This window comes from Vigna unguiculata, chromosome 2 (assembly GCF_037176805.1).
Source record: "Vigna unguiculata cultivar grain cowpea cultivar isolate G323 ecotype 2 chromosome 2, ASM3717680v1, whole genome shotgun sequence".
Lineage (NCBI taxonomy): Eukaryota > Viridiplantae > Streptophyta > Magnoliopsida > Fabales > Fabaceae > Vigna > Vigna unguiculata.
In genome coordinates, this window is record NC_140793.1 from 32,380,869 (window position 1) to 32,402,234 (window position 21,366).

Genomic DNA, 21,366 nt, shown 5'->3' on the forward strand with positions numbered 1-21,366 from the left:
ATATACTGGTAAAATTAATCAAGTTGAAATTCCATTTATAATCAAAATTTCGTGATGTACCTTTTTTTTTTTCGGAAATTCAAATGTAAAAATTAAATTTTTAAATCAAATAGTTTATGGAATAAATCAACACACACTTTTAAGACTCACTTACATTTTTCCATTTTAAAATATTGTAAATTAATTTTGAAGATAAAATAATAAACGTCACACACACTCACCTTTTTAAGCACACTTAATTTTTCTATTTTAAAATATTTGTAAATGATTTTTTTTAAGAATAATTATATATTAAATTTTCTATTTACCCTGTATACAACATTTGGACTAGGGCCTTGTACGGCATTATATGTAAAAATTAATTAGATATTTTATGAAGACAGATAATTAAACACTATCCAACGTAATTTCTAAAAAATAACACAGAGAAAAGTGCAATTTATTGTTTCTCATCCAAATAAAGTTTAACATGATCCTTCGTATCAAATAGATTTTTTTTTGTCTCACCTCTTTTCTTTTGTGACTTATGCAACGAAGAATTAAAAAAAATTGTGCAAGGCCTAGTCTAAGCAGATGCACAAGCAAAATTACACTGGTGTTACGAAATATTTGTACGGTGGTTGGTTAAATTGAAAAAGAAATATTATGAATTGTATATACCGTCTGATTTTAAATAATTTTATAGTAAAAAGGCATCGCATCGCAATATTAAAAATATAATTTAAAATAAAGTATTATTTAAATATATTAAATTTTATTAAGAAAATCAATATGATGGTACGTGACTTAAGTTATGACTGTAATAAAAAAAAACTACACGGTCAATTTTATACACTGTCTTACTGCTTAATATAGTGTGTCTAGTAAGTCCTATTAAGTTGTTGGATACAGATGGAGCGTAAATACTATAGGCACATCGCTTATAAATCTTCAGTGTAACCTTGTTTTTTGTTATGGTCACCAAACAACACCTAATCTAATTAATCCCTACAATCTTCTTCGCCAACACTGTCACCTTCTCTACGTCATCACCATTTATGCCACCCTGTGACTTTCAATCGCACAACTATACTTTATATGTTGATGACCTACCACATGAAATTTTTTGTTCAAACTGTCAACTTCTTCATAAAAGTGATCAAACCATATACAATATAAGCATTCGTTTGCCTCAGTTCTTTACGTCACAACAAGTGGTGAAACATAAATTAGGCTATGGCGTTGAAATATCATACAACCTTTGCTCTTTTGCTTTTGCTTGTGAATCTGAGGTTTCATGGAAATGTTGCTGCTCAGAATGGTAAGTTAGCAGCTTCTTTCATCTTTGGGGACTCCTTGGTAGATGCAGGAAACAACAACTATCTTTCAACTCTTTCCAAGGCAAACGTTCCCCCCAATGGAATCGATTTCAAGGCCTCTGGAGGAAATCCAACTGGTCGTTTCACCAATGGAAGAACCATTGGTGATATTGTAGGTAACATTTTATTTTCTGTCACAAACCTTTTCTTTTGTAACATTTGATTTCTGTTTTTTCATTGACTCTTCAACCTTCTTAGGAGAGGAATTGGGACAAGCAAATTATGCAGCTCCATATTTGGCACCAAACACAACTGGGAAAACCATACTCAATGGAGTCAACTATGCTTCAGGAGGAGGAGGCATTCTAAATGCAACAGGAAGCTTATTCGTGAGTATTTTTTATTTTTTTAACTCTGATGCTTTCGTGTATTACGCATGATAGTTATTCTACGTTACGTTGCATTAATTTGTTTTTCAGACGAATAGGCTCGGAATGGATATTCAAATTGATTACTTCAACAAAACAAGACAACAGATTAAGAAGTTGCTTGGCGAATCGGAGGCGAGAGATTACCTAATGAAGAAATCCTTGTTCTCCGTCATCGTTGGGTCCAACGATTTCTTAAACAATTATCTTCTTCCCTTTGTATCCTCCGGAGTGAGAGTTTCTCAAAACCCCGATGCTTTCGTCGACGACATGATCAATCATTTCAGGATCCAACTTTACGTAACAACCTTAACCTAAAATGAAGTAATTGAAATGTTATATCTTTTGAAACACGTAAAAGCTAACATGATTTTATGATTTTATGATATTATGATAGAGACTTTACCAACTGGATGGTCGGAAATTTGTGATCAGCAACGTTGGGCCAATAGGATGCATACCTTACCAGAGGATTTTAAACGAGCTGAACGATGAAGATTGTGTGGATTTGGCTAATAACCTTGCAACCCAGTACAATGGTCGATTGAAGGATTTGGTTGCTGAGCTAAACGACAACCTCCCCGGAGCTACCTTCGTGCTCGCTAATGTGTATGATTTGGTGTCGGAACTGATCGTAAATTATCGTAAATATGGTAATAATTTAGTATTCGAAATCAATCACTGTGCATTACATGGATAACTTACATGAGAAACATGTTTATAATAATATTTGGTTTGCAGGATTTACGACAGCAAGTAGAGGATGTTGTGGAATTGGAAGTGGGGGTCAAGTTGCAGGGATAATCCCTTGTGTACCAACATCTAGTTTGTGTTCAGATAGGGAAAAACACGTTTTCTGGGATCAGTATCACCCAAGTGAAGCAGCCAACGTAATACTTGCCAAACAGCTTATTAATGGAGACAAGAGATACATATCTCCAATCAATCTTAGACAGCTTATAGATCTTTGATCATACACTAATTCATTTCCTTCCCTTAACTGTCAAAAATATGCTTCAAGCCATGTTTTTTCATTGCAGTGTAATCTCAATTTTAATTTTAATGTGCTTGTAATTTCAGAATCACGTCACGTCGGAAAATATAAACTATTAAAAAGTATTTTAACTTAGTGAGTGAATTAAGTAATTGATGTGTGGTTGTAAAGAAAGACGTTAGTCATTGGTTTTTGACGGTTTAAGTTCGATAATCAAACATGATTTTTGTCTTATGTCCCGTTTATGTTTGATTTTGGTCTTTGACTTTCCTACGCCCCGGCTCAAACAAAGAAACTAACTCCAAGTTTGAAGTGCGTAAGAAGGATTTCATTTTTGTTGTGGGTAGATGGAGGCGGTTTAGTGACAGATATAGAGACACCAGGAAGCAATTTTGTTCAACAACTTCTTGCACCTTAAATTTCATAACTACTGTGACATTTTTGATAAACTTGTTTTTATAAAGTTTGATGAAGTTTATTTTTAATCCCACACCAAACTTTTCTTTTTCCTCTCATATCATATCAAAATTTTCTTTCATCTAAGGTGCTGACAGGTATGTATTTTCAAGAGTTTGTTGACGAAAATTTGTTAAAAAATAAATTTGTATTTTATAAATATTAATTTAAAAACACTTTTTTGTTTGCATAGCATGAGTCCATTTATTTATTATTTATTTTTCTTTTATTTGTCTAAAATTTGATAATTCGGTTTTTAATCGTAGTAAATAATTAGATTTTAATTTTAATCTCTATAACTTTTGTTTTACTTTTTGGAATTTAAATTAATATTTTGAAGTTAGTGTTTAGTAGTATTAAAGATCGAAATAATATTTAATTCAATAAAAACTTTGTTAATTGTCGTGGTTAAAAATATATTCAAGCTAATTAGCTGTGAATGATATTTTTCTCCATTAATGCTTCTGGAATTAAATGAATCTATATAAAAAGAAAATAATAAACGGTACTTATTTTTCGCGTTCATGAAATTCAATTGAGACATTTTTTATACTCTACTTGCTAGTAATGCCTTGAAATAGAAAAGAGAATTAAAGATACAGTCAGCTTTATTTGATTATCAATAAAATGTTAAAACGTTGAGTGTTTAAAAAAAAATCACAGCTCAAGTGATGGGAAATACGAAAACAAGAAGAGTACTAAGTAAGCTCCACAAATTTGAAAAAGTAGTTATTTTTAGTGGTTTTTTTTTTTTTTTGCCTGCATGAATTAGATTTTGCGTTTCCATATGAGATTATACTTATAAAGATGAATTTTAATTAATTTAGGCTTATAATAAACCTCAGTATTATGAGATATGCAAAATTAATCTAAATTTGTTTGTTTGAGGTTTTCGAGGAAATGAATATGTTTGAAGTAAAATTTTGATAAATCTAAATTAAATACCTATGAATTATTGCATTTTTATTTTTTGAAATTTTGAATCGGTATTTAGTATACAAATTCTTAAATGTATGTATTGTGAATAAGGTACGAAAGTTAATGTTGGAATATCTAATACTAAAGAAGAAAAGTAAAATTTAATAAATTATTTAAAAATAAACAATTTAAAATATTATTAATTTAAATTCAATTTATATATTAAAATGAAATGAAATAGGCAGCCGTAGATATTTCGTCTTTTTACGGTATTGGTTCAGCCTTTTTTTTATGGATAAAATAGATAAAATATTTAATCAGTAACTCTGCAGCTTCTATAAGTTTTTTTTTTTTTTCAGTTTTTAATACACCGACGGAAATGAAAAAGACAAGAATAATAAGTAAAACAACTTGAGAGAAACAAGATTATACAAAGAAGATTTGCTCGTGTACAGAAAAAGAAAAAGTAATAATATATATATATATATATATATATATATATATATATATATATATATATATATATATTATATACATTGAGTATATAGTTAAGAGTACTCAAAATAAAAGCTTTACTAGACAGGAAATTTTTTTTTTTTATTTTAAATTCCTTAATATATATATATATATATTTAGGGTATAAGATAGAAAATGATTTGTTTTAATATTTACATGTTAAATTTTTGTATGGAGATTTAAGGTTTTTATTTTTTTTATTACATGGACCATGTAGCGTGGAGTTTTGAAAGGGCCAAGACACGTTGGGCCTTAGTTGCACCGGAAACCAAATCAAAGTAATTGATATGAGGTGTGTTGCGGAGCGTAATTTGAGAGTTGAGAAAGATTCTGATTCTCCTCACTAACCCTCTCTCAACACAACTCATTTCAATTCAATTCAATTCAAGCCATGTGAATATGAAATTGAAACTTGCGCAAGAAAAATTCAATTAAAACTCCCCCCCAAATTCCCGTGCATGTGTCGTCGCCTAGGGTTTAAGGAAGTGTTTTCTTCAGTTCGATAATAACACTCACAACACAAAAATGTCATTTTCGTTGTTCGCCACGCCGCAGCAGCAACAGCAACCGCAGCAGTCTCCTTTTCAACCACAGCAAACTAGTTTGTTCCTTACGCAGCAGCAGCAGCATCAGCAGCATCAGCAGCAGCAGTTTCAACCACAACAGCAGCAGCCGCAGCAGCCGCAACAGCAGTTGTTTTTGTTCACTAACGATAAAACACCCGCTAGTTATAGTACCAATTGGGCGGATCTACATCCTGACTCCCAGAAGATTCTCCTTCAGATCGAGTATGCTTTAATTTCACCATTTTTCCTCAATGTTTCTGTAAAAATGAGAGAGAGAGAGAGAGAGAAGAGGGTTTTGTGTTTAGTGGTTAAAATGTGTTTATTGCTTCGACCTTTAGTTGCTTAATTACCTGTTATCTGTTACTTAGGGAGCGGATATTGGAGTATAGGGATGAAAGCCAGAGACTAGATCAGTGTAGTCGTCTTTATGATTCTTCCGTTTCCAACGATGGCTTTGAGCTTGACGCGGGCCATATTGTTCAGGTGCTCCCTTTATGCTCTTGTTGATTATTATTTGGCTGTAAATTCTTGTTATGTAATATATATATTTTTTGAAGTAAAGTGTTGTTTCTTCGGTGGTAGAACTTGTGGTAAAATGACAGTCTCCTCCTTGCAAGAGAAAAAGAAGTAGATTGATGTTTCTAGTTGACGCATATCTGATATAATTTGACTGGTTTTATTGTAGTTTATGTTTTATTAGTGTTAAGTTGAGAATTAATGGAGTATCTGTTTTTACTAAAAGCAGGGCCTAATGCTTCTGGTTTTATTGTAGTTTGTATTTTAGTAGTAGTGTTTTGAGTTGACAATTAATGGAGTATCTGTTTTTACTAAAAGCAAGGCCTAATGCTACTGGCATTTCTGTTACTATCCTGTGGACAGAACTAACATGACCATCCTTAGCTGACTTCTATAAGAAATTTAAATTTTCATTGTTTGTTGTTTGCAAAGTAAAGTGGGAAAGAAGTTTATTTGTTAACAGTTGCAACACTAAGTCTAAAGAAGTTGTGGCAAAATCAGTTGATTGTTGACACTTGGATTATGTGGTTGCTCTATTTTTCAATGAGAGCATGTCACATTGTGACCTCAAAAACACAAAAAAGTCTGGGAGTTTTTCATTTATTCTGTTTGTCAAATATTGGTTGTGAAAGTTTTAGGTATTTTAACCTTTATAAATGGGTTGTTTTAAATTGTAGGTAATCCAACTCATGTTGCAGTTGCAATTTTTGCAGGAACATGCTAACCTATTTTGAGAAATATTAAAGTATGCATTCTTCTTATGACGTGTGCTAAGTCAATTTTAAATCCATTTTTCCATTCCTACTATGTACTTTTCAAATGGTTAGTCAACTTTTTTATATGACCAAGAACTATCACTAATGCTGAGATGGTTAACTGCTTCCTTCTCTCGCAACATTGTGCTCATTGCTTAATGTAATCTATTCATGAACCAATGTTTTTTTTTTTCTTCCTTGTGATGTTTGATAGGAACTTGGTGGAATTAGCACTGGCATGGAGCGACAAAAAGCTTTGCTGCAGGAACTGATGTCCACTGTTAAGGAAATGCTACGCAACACAGAGGTTGCTGTTCGTTCCTTTATGTTACTACGCCCCAGGTTCCTTCATCCCAGTGGGGGTTCATCAAGTGCCACTGCCCCATCACAGACTCCTGGAGCGACTATAGCACCTGGCTCAAGTGGCCAACCGATAAATGCATCTATAGTGCCTGTTTTTGATTTCTACAGTGGTCTTCCAAAGAAACCATCGCCATTTTTACAGCAAACAATTTTAAGATTTGAGAAGTATCTTGGCGAGTGCCATCAGTGGATTGAAGAGTTGGAGCAGCTGCTTCTTTTGGACTCTGAGAGAAATGCTTCCAGTAACGGATCCTCATTACTGCAATCTCTTCCCAAGGTCATGACAAATGTGCATGACTTTTTTGTTCATGTGGCTGCGAAGGTAGATCGATTGCTCTTTTAACTAATATCACATAAACTTTGTATTGAACCGTCTGAATTAAAATTTACTTATTCATAAAATGTGACTTCCAAAATTTAATGATGGTAGAACTCTTTATTTTTTATTTTTTTATCACATTTCTCTTTCTTAATTTTTATCATATTCTATTACGTGTATGTGTTGTTGGTTCATGTTAAATTGCGATCTCATTTTAAAGAGTCTATTTAGGTCATTCACCTCGTCCATATTTATGCTTCTCTAGTACTTCAAATTTGTTATCATTTTCTATATTTCATATGGAACTACTATGGTACCGTGCTCCATTTTCTGCTTATTGTAATGAATGAAAAGCCAAAAGCTTTTGTATTAGTGATGATGATAAATGTACAGTCGACACTTTTGCTAAAAGGGTTCTCATGCATATATAAAATCATTCCCTATAATGTTACCAATTCTCATTTACAGCAATGATAACCAATTTTTAAATAATGTCTATTCAGGTGGAGAGCATTCATCAGTACATTGAATCTATGAAATCATCATACCTAGCTGATCAGCGTCGCCGGGGGGAGGTGAATGACCCGTTTTTGGAGGCAGATCGGCGAGAAACTGCAAGACAAGAAGCTGCCTCAAAAAGAGTTCATCCAACATTGCATTTACCTGCAAATCCACAACCCTCAACTCAAGTTGCTGGGTTGTTTTCCAGTTCAGGGACTCAAGCAGCATTGCCTGCCCCACAGACATCTGCAGCAACTACATCTTTGTCATCAGGAAGTGGATTCTCTCTTTTTAGTACACCATCCTCTGCTCCATCGTCTTCTGCGTTGTCATCTCTATTTACAACACCAACTCCTGCCCCAGGACCTCAAACCTCACTTTTTGGTTCTGCAACATCTGTACCTGGAGTGGCATCAACTCCCTCTCTGTTCGGTAATACCACTCCATTGTTTAGTTCAACCCCAGCTACAAATACACTCTTTTCAACTCCATTTGGTTCAGGTACTGTTTTCGGGTTATATTTCTTAATAATAGTCATCCTATTTTCAAGTGTTGATAGACTACATAGTTGTTTTTAGATAGAAAAACGTTTTGGTAATCATAATTTCAAAGTTTAGGGTGATGTTGGACCACAGAACACAGGACTTAAAAGGTAAAAATTAGGGTTTATTGGGAAATTAAAGAAATGATGGTAAAGGGTGAGGTTTAAGATCTTAAGTTTCAACTGAGGTTAGTGGGAGTAGCGAGTGTCGGTTAAGCTGACATGTTCCGGCTTCGGAAATCTGTTTGAAATTATTGAACATCCTATTGTTTTACTTGACCGCTAGAGAGAAAGAGGATGGAACCAGGATCCATTAACTAGTCTTTTGTCCCCTAGAAATTTGAACATTCATAGTCAATTTCATGTTTTTGGAGAAAAGTAGAAGGAAATATAGAATAGGGGAGGTGTTTGGGGTTTGATTATCCTTAATTCTATTGTCAAATGAAATTAACCATTCGCTCGGTTTTCTTTCCAGGCGCTGCAACAGGATCTGGGGCTAGCTTTGGACCTGGATCGGTAAAATAAATTTTATCCTTACTGGCACGTTTGTAGACTATTTCTGTTAACTATTTAAAACAATCCTAGTATGTCGTGTCTTGTCGCTCTTAATAGACTAAGCATTGTGAATTTTGTGCTTTGTATGATTGCTTCTTCTGAATCTTCATTTCTATGATGTTCCTGCAGAAAAATCCACGGGCGAAATCAAGAACTGCTCGACGCTGATAAATCTGAAAGTATAAAGTTGATTGGAACCTTTCCTGTTGCCGAACAACTATGCAATGTACTTGCTCGAAGCAATGATCTTTCCTTATTAGACGGTCTTAAATGGTTTTTGCTCTGAATTGGAATGTAGATGTCGCATTGAGGGCACTGGTACGTATCGTGGACATTTGGATTCGGCCCTGTTTAAGTCCATTGAGTTCTTCCATTAGGTATTTTCTTTTAGTTACCGTTGACCCATTTTCTTTAACATTGTAGATTAATATAGGTTAGATGGTTTTGAATGCTATATGTTGTAGCTTTGCTTTCTTCCTGGTTACAGGTTGAGTTTGATACATCCCTCGCTGTTGTAAAAGATACCAACTGCTTGGAAGATGTTTGGATACATTTTACTGATATATTAATGTAAACTTGGAGTAATTGAACTTTAAAACACCCAGACTTTTTCACTATTTAAAGCTCGAGACAAACACACACACTACTGATACCTTTAGTACTTTTAAATTGTTAATTTGTATTGATGTAATTTGGTGGTTAGTGCACTAAATCTTTAATAACGAAATTCGTTATTATAAGAAATCAAACGCATACAATGAATTAGAAGGAGAAAAACAAGTGAAGAAATTTGCTTTTTATGACGAGTTCAAAACGTATTAAATACATCATTTAAAAAAGGAAAATAATAAGGTTTTGGCTGGATACTTAAAAGTAAAGGTTCAAGATAACTAGGTTTTATACGCATAAGCGCAACACAAAAATAAATTTGTCCTTCAAAATACTCTTTTTGAATGTGTAAATTCCAGAGGATCGAGTCTTGCAGAGTATTTAACACTGTCATCTCCGTTTCTACTCATTAAGAGTATGCTTACATTATAGAGGTCTTGTTAATGATTTTTGGACTTAATGATTCACAATAAAATAGCACTACATTTTAAGAGTTATATTCCTAAACGGAAAATCTAATATTTTCTCTTAAAATACAAATTAAATCGATCAAATGGAAATGAGTTACCATCGAGATATCACTTTTATTTCATCGTTTTGCATAGCAAAATAAATACACTTTTCATATATAACAACTTTTGGCGGATGCTTGAAATATAGAAAACAGCAAGGATTTTCTGTACAATAAGATTATAATATAGTATTAGTAACACTGCAAACTTCTGTATACGTAAATATTCCAATAAACTCTCAATTTAATTTTGAAAATACTTTCCTCTTTCTGAATAGTCCCTAAAGTAAAAATTATATAAATATTTTTTAAGTATTAGAAATCATGCCAAATACTCTTTCAAATATTTGTAATTAGTCTATAAACATTATTAGTAAAATATATAAATACAAAAACTATTTTGCTGAACTCTTTCATTGGAGACGATGGTTAAATATAATCCTCCACATTGTGGCCAAGAGATTTATTTTCAATTAAATGAGAATTTAATTAACAAATATATTATTGTATTAGTGCATTGAACAAATATTTTGATTTAGAGAAGAATATTATAAAACTTCCTGAATACAAAGAGAAGATGGAGAAATTACAATCCATCATCCCTGTCCACAGCGGTTTAATCATTATCTACTTCCTCTAAAACTTCTACTTAATTTTCTTCGAATTATCGCTAGAGCATAAGCTCAGTCTCTGTAACTTACATAACGTGCATTTTATGTCTCTCTGCCATCATTTCCTGTTCTAATCATATTTCTTTTTAGCCTATGCAACTCAGCCTGCACCTCATCAGCCTCAGGGTGTGAATGATCTCCGGAAGAGAACACATGAATGTCATTCTTGGCCTCAATCCAACTCAACCCTGGATCTTTCTCCAGCATCGATCCCCTCATATTTCTTCTTATTTCTGCAACTTTATCCCATCTCCTTGCAGCAGCATAAAGATTAGAAAGCAAAACAAGCGTTGGACCATCTTCTGCTTTCAATCTCAAAACTTCCTCTGCTGCATGAATTCCCACTTTAAAATTTTTATTTATAACACAAGCACTTAACAAAGTTCTCCATAGTTCTAGATTATCTTCCATATAAGGTGACTTATTGATAATTTCTTCCGCCTCTTCCAGTAATGCTGCTCGACTCAACAAATTTACCATGCAAGAGTAGTGCTTAGGCCCTGGAATCAAGCCAATGCGGTTCATATAATTCCAGAGAAATTTTCCTTGCTCAACCAACCTACGGTGGCTGCAACCAGACAATAAAGACAAGAATGTCACTTGATCGGGAACCAGACCTTGTTTGAGAATCTCCTCAAAAAGTTTCAGTGCCTCCTCGACCATTCCATGGTGACTATATCCACCAAGCATGGAGTTCCAACACTTCAAATCTGGGTCTGAAACTTGGGAAAATACCAAATATGCAGCTTCAAGGCTACCATTTTTTGCATACATATCAATTAGACTCCCAGAAACAGACATTTCAACCTCATACCCCACTTTAACAGCATAGCAATGAATTATTTCACCTTGTCTTGAAAGTGCAAGATCAGCACATGCACCTAAAACTCCACTGAGAACATAGTCATCAACCCCGTGGCCTTCATGAACCATTTCGAAAAAGCATCTAATTGCCTTAATTCCATCGGTCGTTTTAGAATAACCAGTGATCATTTCCGTCCAGAGAATAGCATCCTTCACTGATATTGCATAAAATACTCGCCGAGCAGCTTCACTTTCATGATTTTTGAAATACATAGACACTAGAGTGCTTCCTACAAACATGCTTCTCTCAAATCCCATTTTAATAACTTCAGCATGAAGAGATTTTCCATAACTGGAAGATGGGAATGCGCCAGTTGCTGAAATAATGCTAGCATAGGTATAGTCATCTGGTTTAGGAAAACACATTTCTCGCAATTGAACAAACAAATTCATCGCATTCTCTCCATCCTCATTCTCAGAATACCCAGCAATCATCGAGTTCCAAGAAACTAAATCCGGGCATTCCATTCTACTTAAAATCTCATAAGCTGTTCGCGTATTGCCAACGTTGCAGTACATATCTACAAGAGCATTTTGTAAATGTAAATCCACCGGCACATTCCTAACAATCACATGGGCATGAATCAATCTACCAGAGCGATAATCCTTCAGATGACTACAGGCATTCAAAACCATACAATACGTGAACTGGGTTGGGACAAAACCAACCCTCATCATAGTAATAAACAGCCAAAACCCCTCCTCCATCTTATTATTCTTCAGATATCCCACAATGAGAGAATTCCAAACAACATCATCTCTATCAACCATATCCCCAAAAACCAATTCAGCTGAGCTCAAATCCCCGCAAGTTGAGTACATATTAAGTAAAGAAGTTTGGACACAAATATCATTCAAACCCAACTTGAAGCCCTTGGCATGAAGCGATGATCCAAACCACCAATGTTGAAGCAAGGAAGATGCTTGCAGCAAGCTAGTAAAAGTCATACTGGAGGGTCTAAGACCCTTATTTTCCATCTGGATATACAGTTCAAGAGCCGAAATGGCATGGTTTGATGATGCTCGAGAATAGGCTGCAAGAAGTGCGTTGTAGGAAACAACAGTTCTGCGAGGCATTTTGTCGAACATAAGGTGAGAGTCTGTGAGTGAACCACACCGCGCATACATAGAGAGGATGTTGTTGTACATAAACGGAGATTGGGAGTTGAAGACTGTGGTAGTAGTTAATATGAGGGCGTGGAGTTGACGCGCCTCTCGTATTGAGGTGACGGTGGTGCATTTTTGGAGTAGAGACAGAGCATGACCCTCTGCTGCACAAAAACATACTTTGCTCATGTAATTGTTGCATGCTATGTCTCAGCCACAACAAGTATTTTAGTTTCTATACTGTGGACAGGGACGATGTTTATTTTAATATCTAAACTTTATAATAAATAAGTGTTTTTAAATATATAAATTGTATTGTAATGACAATATTTACGTTAAATAGACGCTATTTTAACAAATAGTTATGTTTTAGATTTATAATAATAGTAATTATGTTGGGACCCAAGATTATTTTTAACTAAAGGCATTTTATTTAAAAAATATTAAAGTTTAATTTTCTAGTGAGAAAAATGATAATAAGAAAATACCTTAAAAATGTTAGAAATTCTTTAAAAGTAAGTCTTAAAAATGATTTTATATTTAATTTTCGGTGAAAATTAAAATTAGTATTATAAATTTAATCTAGAACTTTAACTTAAAAAATGTAAATTCAATTATTTTAACTAAAATTTGTTAAATTTATTTTTTGTTTTAAACGTTAACTTTAAAATAAAAAGTAATTAATTTTTTGTATTTTAAAAAATAAAAGATCAAATTAATATAAAAATAAAATCAATTTAATTAAAAACCATAAACATATTTAATTCTTAAATATGTTATTCCGTTAATCTTAACTTTTTTATTAGTCAAAATATAATATTTTACGTTAATAGTTTAAAAGAAAACTCTAATTAACATGATACTTTTATAAACATGTGATGAAGAAGAGTTTAATATTTAAATTTAGGGTTAAATATATATTTGATCCTCAAGTTTCAGTGAAATTTGAAATTGGTTCTTCTTTGAAACTTTTGACCAATTTAATCCTTCATCTTTAGAGATGGATGAATTTAGTCCTTTTAACCAGATTTTGTTAAATGCATTTCATAATAATATTTGAATTGTTTACCTCGTTTGACCTATTTTCACTTAAATGCTAACACAAATATTATTATAAAACACATTTGAAACTTCAAATAAATTTAATAAAATTTGATTAAAAGGACTAAATCTAAATATTTTTAAAAATAAAAGACTAAATTGATTAAAAATTTCAATAAAAAACTAATTTCAAATTTCACTTAAACTTGAAAATATATTTAACTCTTAAATTTATATGAACGAAGACAAAATTTTAATAAGGGCGGAAAATAAAACATCATTTTCTAATTTGCGTATGATCTCGGTCAATTATCTATCAGACCTGATTTGCGTAGTGTCTCGGTCAATTATAACTTGTCTATCATTTTCTAATTTTGTAATTTTCTTTTTCAAATTGATTCTGCGATTTTTTATTCTGGCCTTAATTCAATAATCAGAAATATATATCTAAAATCAAAAAGGTCTCAAATTATTTCAGGTAAAAATGTATCAAAATTATTGTATTACATTATTCTATATTACAGTGTTTTAAAACCAGTCATGCGGATAAACACAATGATCAAAATCTCAACCAAAAAACAAACTACTCGATCTCTTTTTATATATAGCATTAATCATAGCACACTAGTTTTTCTGAGAGACAACACTTTATTCCACAAAGTACAAACACTTACCCATACAAAAGATAATTAATTTTATTCATAAAGAAATAAAACACGAGATAGTGATAATCTTTTGAAATAGATAATGGACCAAAATCTGCAATGAGTGTGAATGCCCCCAACACGAAAATGACCATAATAAGATTAGAATTAAGTGTGTTTAATTATGAGCAATCTCGAGAAGAGTTGAACAGAGATCCTTGGTTTTTCCAAGCATAGCCATGTGATCTGCTCCATTGATCTCCCACACAGCATGAATTCCAGCATTTTGGATCATCCATTGTTGATACTCCTTTGGAATTATCAAGTCCTCACTGAAGACAATATAGGCACGTGAGACGGAGCCATAACCCTCTTGGGAGAAATTTTTTGCCTCAGAAAGTTCTTCAGCAAAGAGTGATCCTTTTCTTATCAAAGTCTTGGCCAATTCCAGATCCTGCAAAATCAAAGTCAAAAACTTTTAAAAATCTATTGCCACCATTTGTCTTATGTCTCTGTGTCTGTGACTACCTCAGTGGAGCAGAATTGATAGAGAGTAGTGGACAAAAACTGAGGACCGAAAAGGAACGTCGTTTTGCTTCCACTATTCGATATCTCGCAGTCCATCCATCCATTTGCTGGGTCTCTCTTAGTCAACTGTCCACATCCAAAACGTTAATTAATTAACCATAACTTTAATTTGATGATTTTCATTAAGATATAGAAAGAGTCATTTTTGTGGTATTGAGTAAAGATAACAATGTTTGAACATTCAATACTACTAGTTATCCATACTCTCTATCCTACCAACTTTAAGGAGGTAGATTAAAGATGAGTTTAAAGTGTGGAACCAAACAAATGTGTTACTGTAAAATGTAATTGTTCTATTATTGAGTGAATAACCATTTTAATCCTCGTCCCTCATCCCTATATATATATATATATATATATATATATATATATATATATATATATATATATATATATATATATATATATTACACATTTTTTATTTTTTATTTTCTTCTAATTATTTAAGTTTTCATGAAGTTCATTCGCATCTCTAAAGATATTTTTTGTCTTATGACAACCTTCATACAATTATGTTCAAATGTTGTATGTCAATCAAATATTTGTTATGTCTCACATTTTAATATTTATACTCTTTTCTAATATGTTCATTTATTGTATATTTTCTTTTCACATGGAAAAATTTAACACTCTCAATTTAATTGTTCAACGATAGTATAAATCTTTCATTTACTAGGTTATATAAAAAATCTATTATCTTTATTTTATTATTATTAATTTTGTTTGATCTGACTAGGATGTCAAAAAAATCCGTACCTGCGGGTATCCGCGAATTAAACTCGTAACGGGTAGGAAATGAATATTGTAAATGGATACCTGTGGGTAACAGGTACGACTATTTTTATTCCCCGCAAGTTAACGAGGTGGGTACGGGTATCATAGTATCCGTACCTGTGGATACCCATACCCGCTATACTTTAATTTAAATTAAAAAAAAACATGATTAAAATATTAACATATTGATTTTGAATGAGTTGTTTTTTTATCAATTAGTTTTAAAAAATAATTTCTTCGTAAACTTTCATTTTTTACTATATAAATGAGTTATTTGGACTTTGTTTAAAATTTATGAAAGTTATGTATTGTATTTTATTTGAATTTATGATTAAAATATGTTGTTAAATATTTTTTTTAAAATTTTTTATAAATATTCGCAGGTACCCGCATAACGGATACTCGACAGATATGAGTATGTGTACGGGACAGATATTTATCCAGTGAGTAGGATACGAGAGAACTACTACTACCTGCATCCTATCCACCCCGTTGACATCCTTAGATCTGACTAACTTTTTCTGTTTCACTAAAATAATATAATTTTCGTTATCTGTCAATCATCGACCATGCTAATATTTTAAAGATTTTCTTAGATTTCTGAGGTCTTTTTTCATAGTTTATTTTATCATATCCTTAATTATACATCTGTTTTCCTTTATACGATTTCGTTCGATGGTCTCTCAAATTATTTCTAAGACATTTGATCTTTTATAGTATTTTTATTTGTTGTTTATTTTTATCATGTAAAATATTACTTTGATATTTTTTATATAATAATTTTTATTTTCTACCTCATTATCATACGTGTAATAATGATTTTTTGTATAATTTTATCACTAAAATTGTATAAATAAATTTTTACTATAATATAATAACTTAATGTAATTGTCAAACTTATTTTTTCTTTAACATATATTGAAATTCAAAGGATGAAAAATTAATGTTAAGATTCTCATGAAATTTTATTTAATATTTTAATTTGAAATGTGTACACTTATTATTTATTTCTAAATATATGATATTTAAAAAAAAATTCTTTTAATATTGAATATTTTATAATATTATCTTTTTCTTTATCCTAATTTTATATTATTTTATAAAAAGTAATTAATTGATTTTGAAATAATAGAGTAATACTAATATGGATGCGGGAATATATATATATATATATATATATATATATATATATATATATATATATATATATATATTAAGAGATGGGAATAAAATGAGACAAAAATTTAATATAAATTTGAATATGTAAATAATGATGAACTTTTTTTCTAAAAATAAATACGGAAGATGGACCTATTTATTTAATTTAATGGTGAACACCGATGAGAAAGTATGTCTTAGCTGGTAACAGATATATTTTGTACCGTTTGTAATTTCTATGCAGAATGAATATCGAAAAAGATTTGAGAATATTCTCATGGGGAGCAAGGAAAATTAAACTAATCCGGTTTTTATTTACTTTTTAATAATAATAAGAAGAAGAAAAAGAACATACCTCTTCTAATACATAGGAGGGTTTGTGGTGGGTATCAGGAGCAAAAGCTGCTAGAAAAACTCCGAGAGATACTTTTTCTGGGAATTTATCCATTGCAAGGGCTATGTTCATCCCTCCCAAGCTATGTCCCACAAGAACAACTGTTTCCGTAGGAGGAAGAGACGCCAAAAGATCCAACAAAGGTTTGGAATATTGAGAAAAAGTTGTCTTCTATTTTTTGTGTGTCTATGCCTGAAGCTGCAAGGTCAAGGACTGTGACTTTGTGGCCAGCTGATTCCAAGAGTGGCTTGAGCTTGTACCAGCACCAGGCACCATGGCCAAGACCATGCACCAGGACAAAGTGTTTTTTCTTTCTCTCATTCTCACTCATCGTGTCTTTCTAGTGCTTTCCTCGGTCTTCTATGACGGATATATAGAAAAACAGAAATGAAATAAGACGAGGAAATTTCAAGGACATTTTCGCTATATTTTTCAAGAAAATAAAATTTTAAACCATTTTTTTTGACTCATTTTTAACCTATCAGTCTTATCATCTTTAGATTATCTATTTTAATTTTTTGTAGTGATGTGATGTGATGTGATGTGATGATCAAAAGATGATAAAAGTGATGAATTAAAAATGAATCAAAAAAGTGGGTTAAAGTATCATTATCATATTCTCTATTATATTTTAATGGATATTTTGAGAGAGATAATTGTGGAGATGTAAAATTAATGAGACACGTTTCCATATTTTACTGTATATGAATATTTTTGATATCGAATCTCGTCTTAGTCGATCAGCACGACTGATCATTAACTCTAATAGGTCTTTGCGAGAGAGAATTATCTGAAAAATGCACCACCAATAACATATAAGTTTAACCACACATATAGAATTGATACTATTAAGAATGAAAAAAATACTGATGTATATTTACGAATAAAATTCGTGATAGATAATTATTATCAGGTATTTATTATTCGTAAGATATAAATAACATGTATTTTAACACTTTTTTATAAATAATTTGTCGTAGATATCATATTATTAATACATGTGAATATTCGTTACTTGCAAAATATTAAAATTTAATTTATATTTTAATATATGTTTTAATAAATTTATAATTAAAATTAAAATTAAAATTAAAATTTAATTTATAATTTTTTGTTATTTTATTTTAAAAATATATAAAATATTTTTTTTAATATTCGCTATCCACTTTTATTTTTTAAATGGTTACCAATGGATAGTGGAGTGGGTAACTAGTGGATTTTTCTATTGCAGATCATGTTGCGTATTATTCCTAAAAAACTCCTCTAATCTAAAATGTTAAAATAATGAGTTTACAGACTTTCATCTTTATATGATACTCAATCTTTTTTAGTTTTATGATAATTTAAAGTCACAATTATATTTCCAATACATTTTTAGCCAGCTTTGCTATATGTAATAATATGATTAATTTCCTTTGTAGGTTTTGACACCTTTTAATATATTTTTAAACTATACTTTTTAATTTAATTTCTAAGTATTTATTTTTTTATTGATTTATTCTATCGAATATATTATTATGATGACGATGATGGAAAAGTAATGAGATATATCAATTAAAAAATTATAAACTTAATTCAATCTTTTTAAGAGCATGATTAAAAAAAATGAATAGTTTAGTAACATCAATAATTACTTTTAACTCTTTCCATGTAATAATGCTGTTTTACAAAATTAAATTTAAATGGATAAAAAAAAGTAAATTGTGAATAAATTACAAGCATTATCTTTTTGTTTTTAAAATCATTATTTTTTTAAAATATCAGTTGGTCCTTATTGGAACTTTAATTTTGAAAATATGGTACAATTTAGTTCTTTCTGCCACATGACACGTTGTCTCTTTCACACTATCTTGTCTCTTGTCACATGACACGATCCTAACTTACAAGTTTTTATTTACTTTTTAAATAAAAGAAATCACAAACTAACACATAATACATAAATTAATGTCATTAATATAGTACTATAAAAAATGATTAAATTACATCACATATTCGTAAATAAAAACTCAATTGAGATTAATTACAATAGGACTATGATTCTTTGACAAACTTTTTTTTTAACAAAGTTTGACAAAATTTGCTTTTTAACACACACTAAACATTTTTTTTTCTTTTTTCAAATCATATCAAACATTTATTTCATCCATTAAAATATTACCACGTATATTTTGTCAAAAATTTGTTAATAAAACTTTATCAAAACATAATTTTCCATTACAAAATATATATATATATATATATATATATATATATATATATATATATATATATATATATATATATATATATATATATATATATATATATATATATATATATATATATATATATATATATATATATATATATATACCTACTTAAAATTTTCAAAGAAATTCATAGGTCGAGTATTTTAACCAAAAAGAAAACATAAAAAACGTCCTTATCATACATGGTTTGCATAGGGTCTTGGTCAATTTTAACATGTCTATCATTTTCTAATTTTATATTTTTTTTTCAACTTGATTCAGCAATTTTTTATTCTGGCGTTAACTCAATAATCAGAGCTTGATTCAGCAATTTTTTATTCTGGCGTTAACTCAATAATCAGAGCTATATATCTAAAATAAAAAAGGTCTCAAATTATTTCAGCTAAAACTATATCAAAAGTATTGGATTATATTATTCTATATTGCAGTGTTTTAACCAGCCATGCCAACAGGCACAATGATTAAAATCTCAGCCAAAGAACAAAAGAAGTCTAATCCATCTCTCTTTATAGATTGCATTAATCATAGCACACTAGTTTTTCTGAGAGACAACACTTTTTTATTCCACAAAGTGCAAACACTTTGCACATACAGAAGATAATTAATTTTATTCATAAAGAAATAAAACACGAGATAGTGATCATCTTTTGAAATAGACAATGGATAACCATAAAAATATAATTTTATGGACCAAAATCTGCAATGAGGGTGAATGCCCCAACACGAAGATAATAAAGATTAGAATCAAGTGTGTTTAATATCAGCAATCTCGATAAGAGTTGAACACAGATCCTCGGGTTTACCAAGCATAGCCATGTGATCTGCTCCATTGATCTCCCTCACAGTATGAATTCCAGCATTCTGGATCATCCATTGTTGATACTCCTTTGGAATTCCAAAGTCCTCACTGAAGACAATATAGGCATGTGAGACAGACCCATAACCCTCTTGGGAGAAATTTTTTGCCTCAGAAAGTTCTTCAACAAAGAGTGATCCTTTTCTTACCAGAGTCTTGGCCAATTCCAGATCCTGCAAAAGTGAAAAACGTTTTAAAATTCTATTGGGTTTGGCTTTGGTGCAATGCCACCATTTGTCTTATGTGTCTGTGCGTCTGTGATTACCTCAGCGGAGCAGAATTGATACATCGCAGCGGAAAGAAACTTAGGACCAAAAAGCAACGTCGTTTTGCTTCCATTCTTCGATATCTCGCAGTCCATCCATCCAGTAACCGGCTCTTTCGACTGTCACATCCACAACGTTAATTAACTATTTCACAACCTACCCAACTTTATTTTAATTCTCTAAAAATAATTAAACTAAATAAAATTGTCTAGATTAAAGATGATTGCATGTTAATATAGTTAAAAAAAAAACATACCTTTTCTAATACATAGGAGGGTTTGTGGTGGGTATCAGGAGCAAAAGCTGCAACAAAAACTCCGAGAGATACTTTTTCTGGGAATTTATCCATTGCAAGGGCTATGGTGATCCCTCCGAAGCTATGTCCCACAAGGACAACTGTTTCCGTAGGAGGAAGAGACGCCAAAAGATCCAACAAAGGTTTGGAATATTGAGAAAAAGTTATGTCTTCTATTTTTTGTGTATCTATGCCTGAAGCTGCAAGGTCAAGAACTGTGACTTTGTGGCCATCATATGCCAAAAGTGGCTTCAGCTTGTACCAGCACCAGGCACCATGGCCAAGACCATGCACCAGGACAAAGTGCTTTTTCTTACTCTCATTCTCACTCATTGTGCCTTTCTAGTGCTATCCTCGGTCTTCTCCTCTATAACGTGTATATATATAGGAAATAGAAATGAAATGAGTGAGACAAGGAAATTTTTTCATGGACATTTCCGTAGGATCCCACTACATTCTGTATTCAAATTTTTATTAGCATGCTTTGTTATATTGTTAACTTCGTTTGTAGGTTTTATCACCTTTTAAATTGCATTTTTTAACTATATTTTTTAATTTAGTTTCGAAGTATTTATTTGTTTAATTGAATTTTTTTTAATATATAATTTGAGGT

At 31.3% G+C, this 21,366-nt stretch overlaps 5 protein-coding genes across 6 annotated transcripts; 2 read left to right on the top strand and 3 right to left on the bottom strand.

Moving 5' to 3' along the window:
* The first annotated feature begins 1,176 nt into the window (after positions 1-1,176).
* LOC114174077 (GDSL esterase/lipase At2g23540-like) lies at positions 1,177-2,811 on the top strand. Its single transcript, XM_028058825.2, has 5 exons — positions 1,177-1,474; positions 1,557-1,687; positions 1,778-2,026; positions 2,124-2,379; positions 2,468-2,811. Exons 1-5 carry the CDS (start codon positions 1,216-1,218, stop codon positions 2,695-2,697), a joined length of 1,125 nt encoding a protein of 374 aa, XP_027914626.1. The 5' UTR covers positions 1,177-1,215; the 3' UTR covers positions 2,698-2,811.
* Positions 2,812-4,889: 2,078 nt separating this feature from the next.
* On the top strand, positions 4,890-9,324 carry LOC114173954 (hydroxyproline-rich glycoprotein family protein). 2 transcript variants are annotated; one of them, XM_028058656.2, is made up of 6 exons: positions 4,890-5,398; positions 5,545-5,659; positions 6,662-7,132; positions 7,633-8,131; positions 8,647-8,711; positions 8,856-9,324. In XM_028058656.2, the coding sequence occupies exons 1-5, from the start codon at positions 5,136-5,138 to the stop codon at positions 8,694-8,696; spliced, it is 1,398 nt and encodes a 465-aa protein (XP_027914457.1). In that variant the 5' UTR covers positions 4,890-5,135; the 3' UTR covers positions 8,697-8,711; positions 8,856-9,324. The 2 variants fall into 2 exon arrangements, with proteins under 2 accessions (XP_027914457.1, XP_027914456.1); XM_028058655.2 differs by having other exon boundaries at positions 4,894-5,398; positions 8,647-8,687.
* Positions 9,325-10,374: 1,050 nt separating this feature from the next.
* LOC146888518 (Pentatricopeptide repeat (PPR) superfamily protein) lies at positions 10,375-12,717 on the bottom strand. Its single transcript, XM_085670194.1, has one exon. It carries the CDS (start codon positions 12,675-12,677, stop codon positions 10,560-10,562), a length of 2,118 nt encoding a protein of 705 aa, XP_085526320.1. The 5' UTR covers positions 12,678-12,717; the 3' UTR covers positions 10,375-10,559.
* A 1,489-nt stretch (positions 12,718-14,206) lies between these two features.
* On the bottom strand, positions 14,207-17,444 carry MES19 (methyl esterase 19). Its single transcript, XM_085670196.1, has 3 exons — positions 17,049-17,444; positions 14,702-14,827; positions 14,207-14,627 (listed from the first exon to the last, which is right to left on the bottom strand). Exons 1-3 carry the CDS (start codon positions 17,157-17,159, stop codon positions 14,352-14,354), a joined length of 513 nt encoding a protein of 170 aa, XP_085526322.1. The 5' UTR covers positions 17,160-17,444; the 3' UTR covers positions 14,207-14,351.
* Positions 17,445-19,925: 2,481 nt separating this feature from the next.
* LOC146888519 (salicylic acid-binding protein 2-like) lies at positions 19,926-21,121 on the bottom strand. The gene is made up of 3 exons (XM_085670195.1): positions 20,715-21,121; positions 20,458-20,577; positions 19,926-20,365 (listed from the first exon to the last, which is right to left on the bottom strand). The coding sequence occupies exons 1-3, from the start codon at positions 21,084-21,086 to the stop codon at positions 20,081-20,083; spliced, it is 777 nt and encodes a 258-aa protein (XP_085526321.1). The 5' UTR covers positions 21,087-21,121; the 3' UTR covers positions 19,926-20,080.
* Positions 21,122-21,366: the final 245 nt, after the last annotated feature.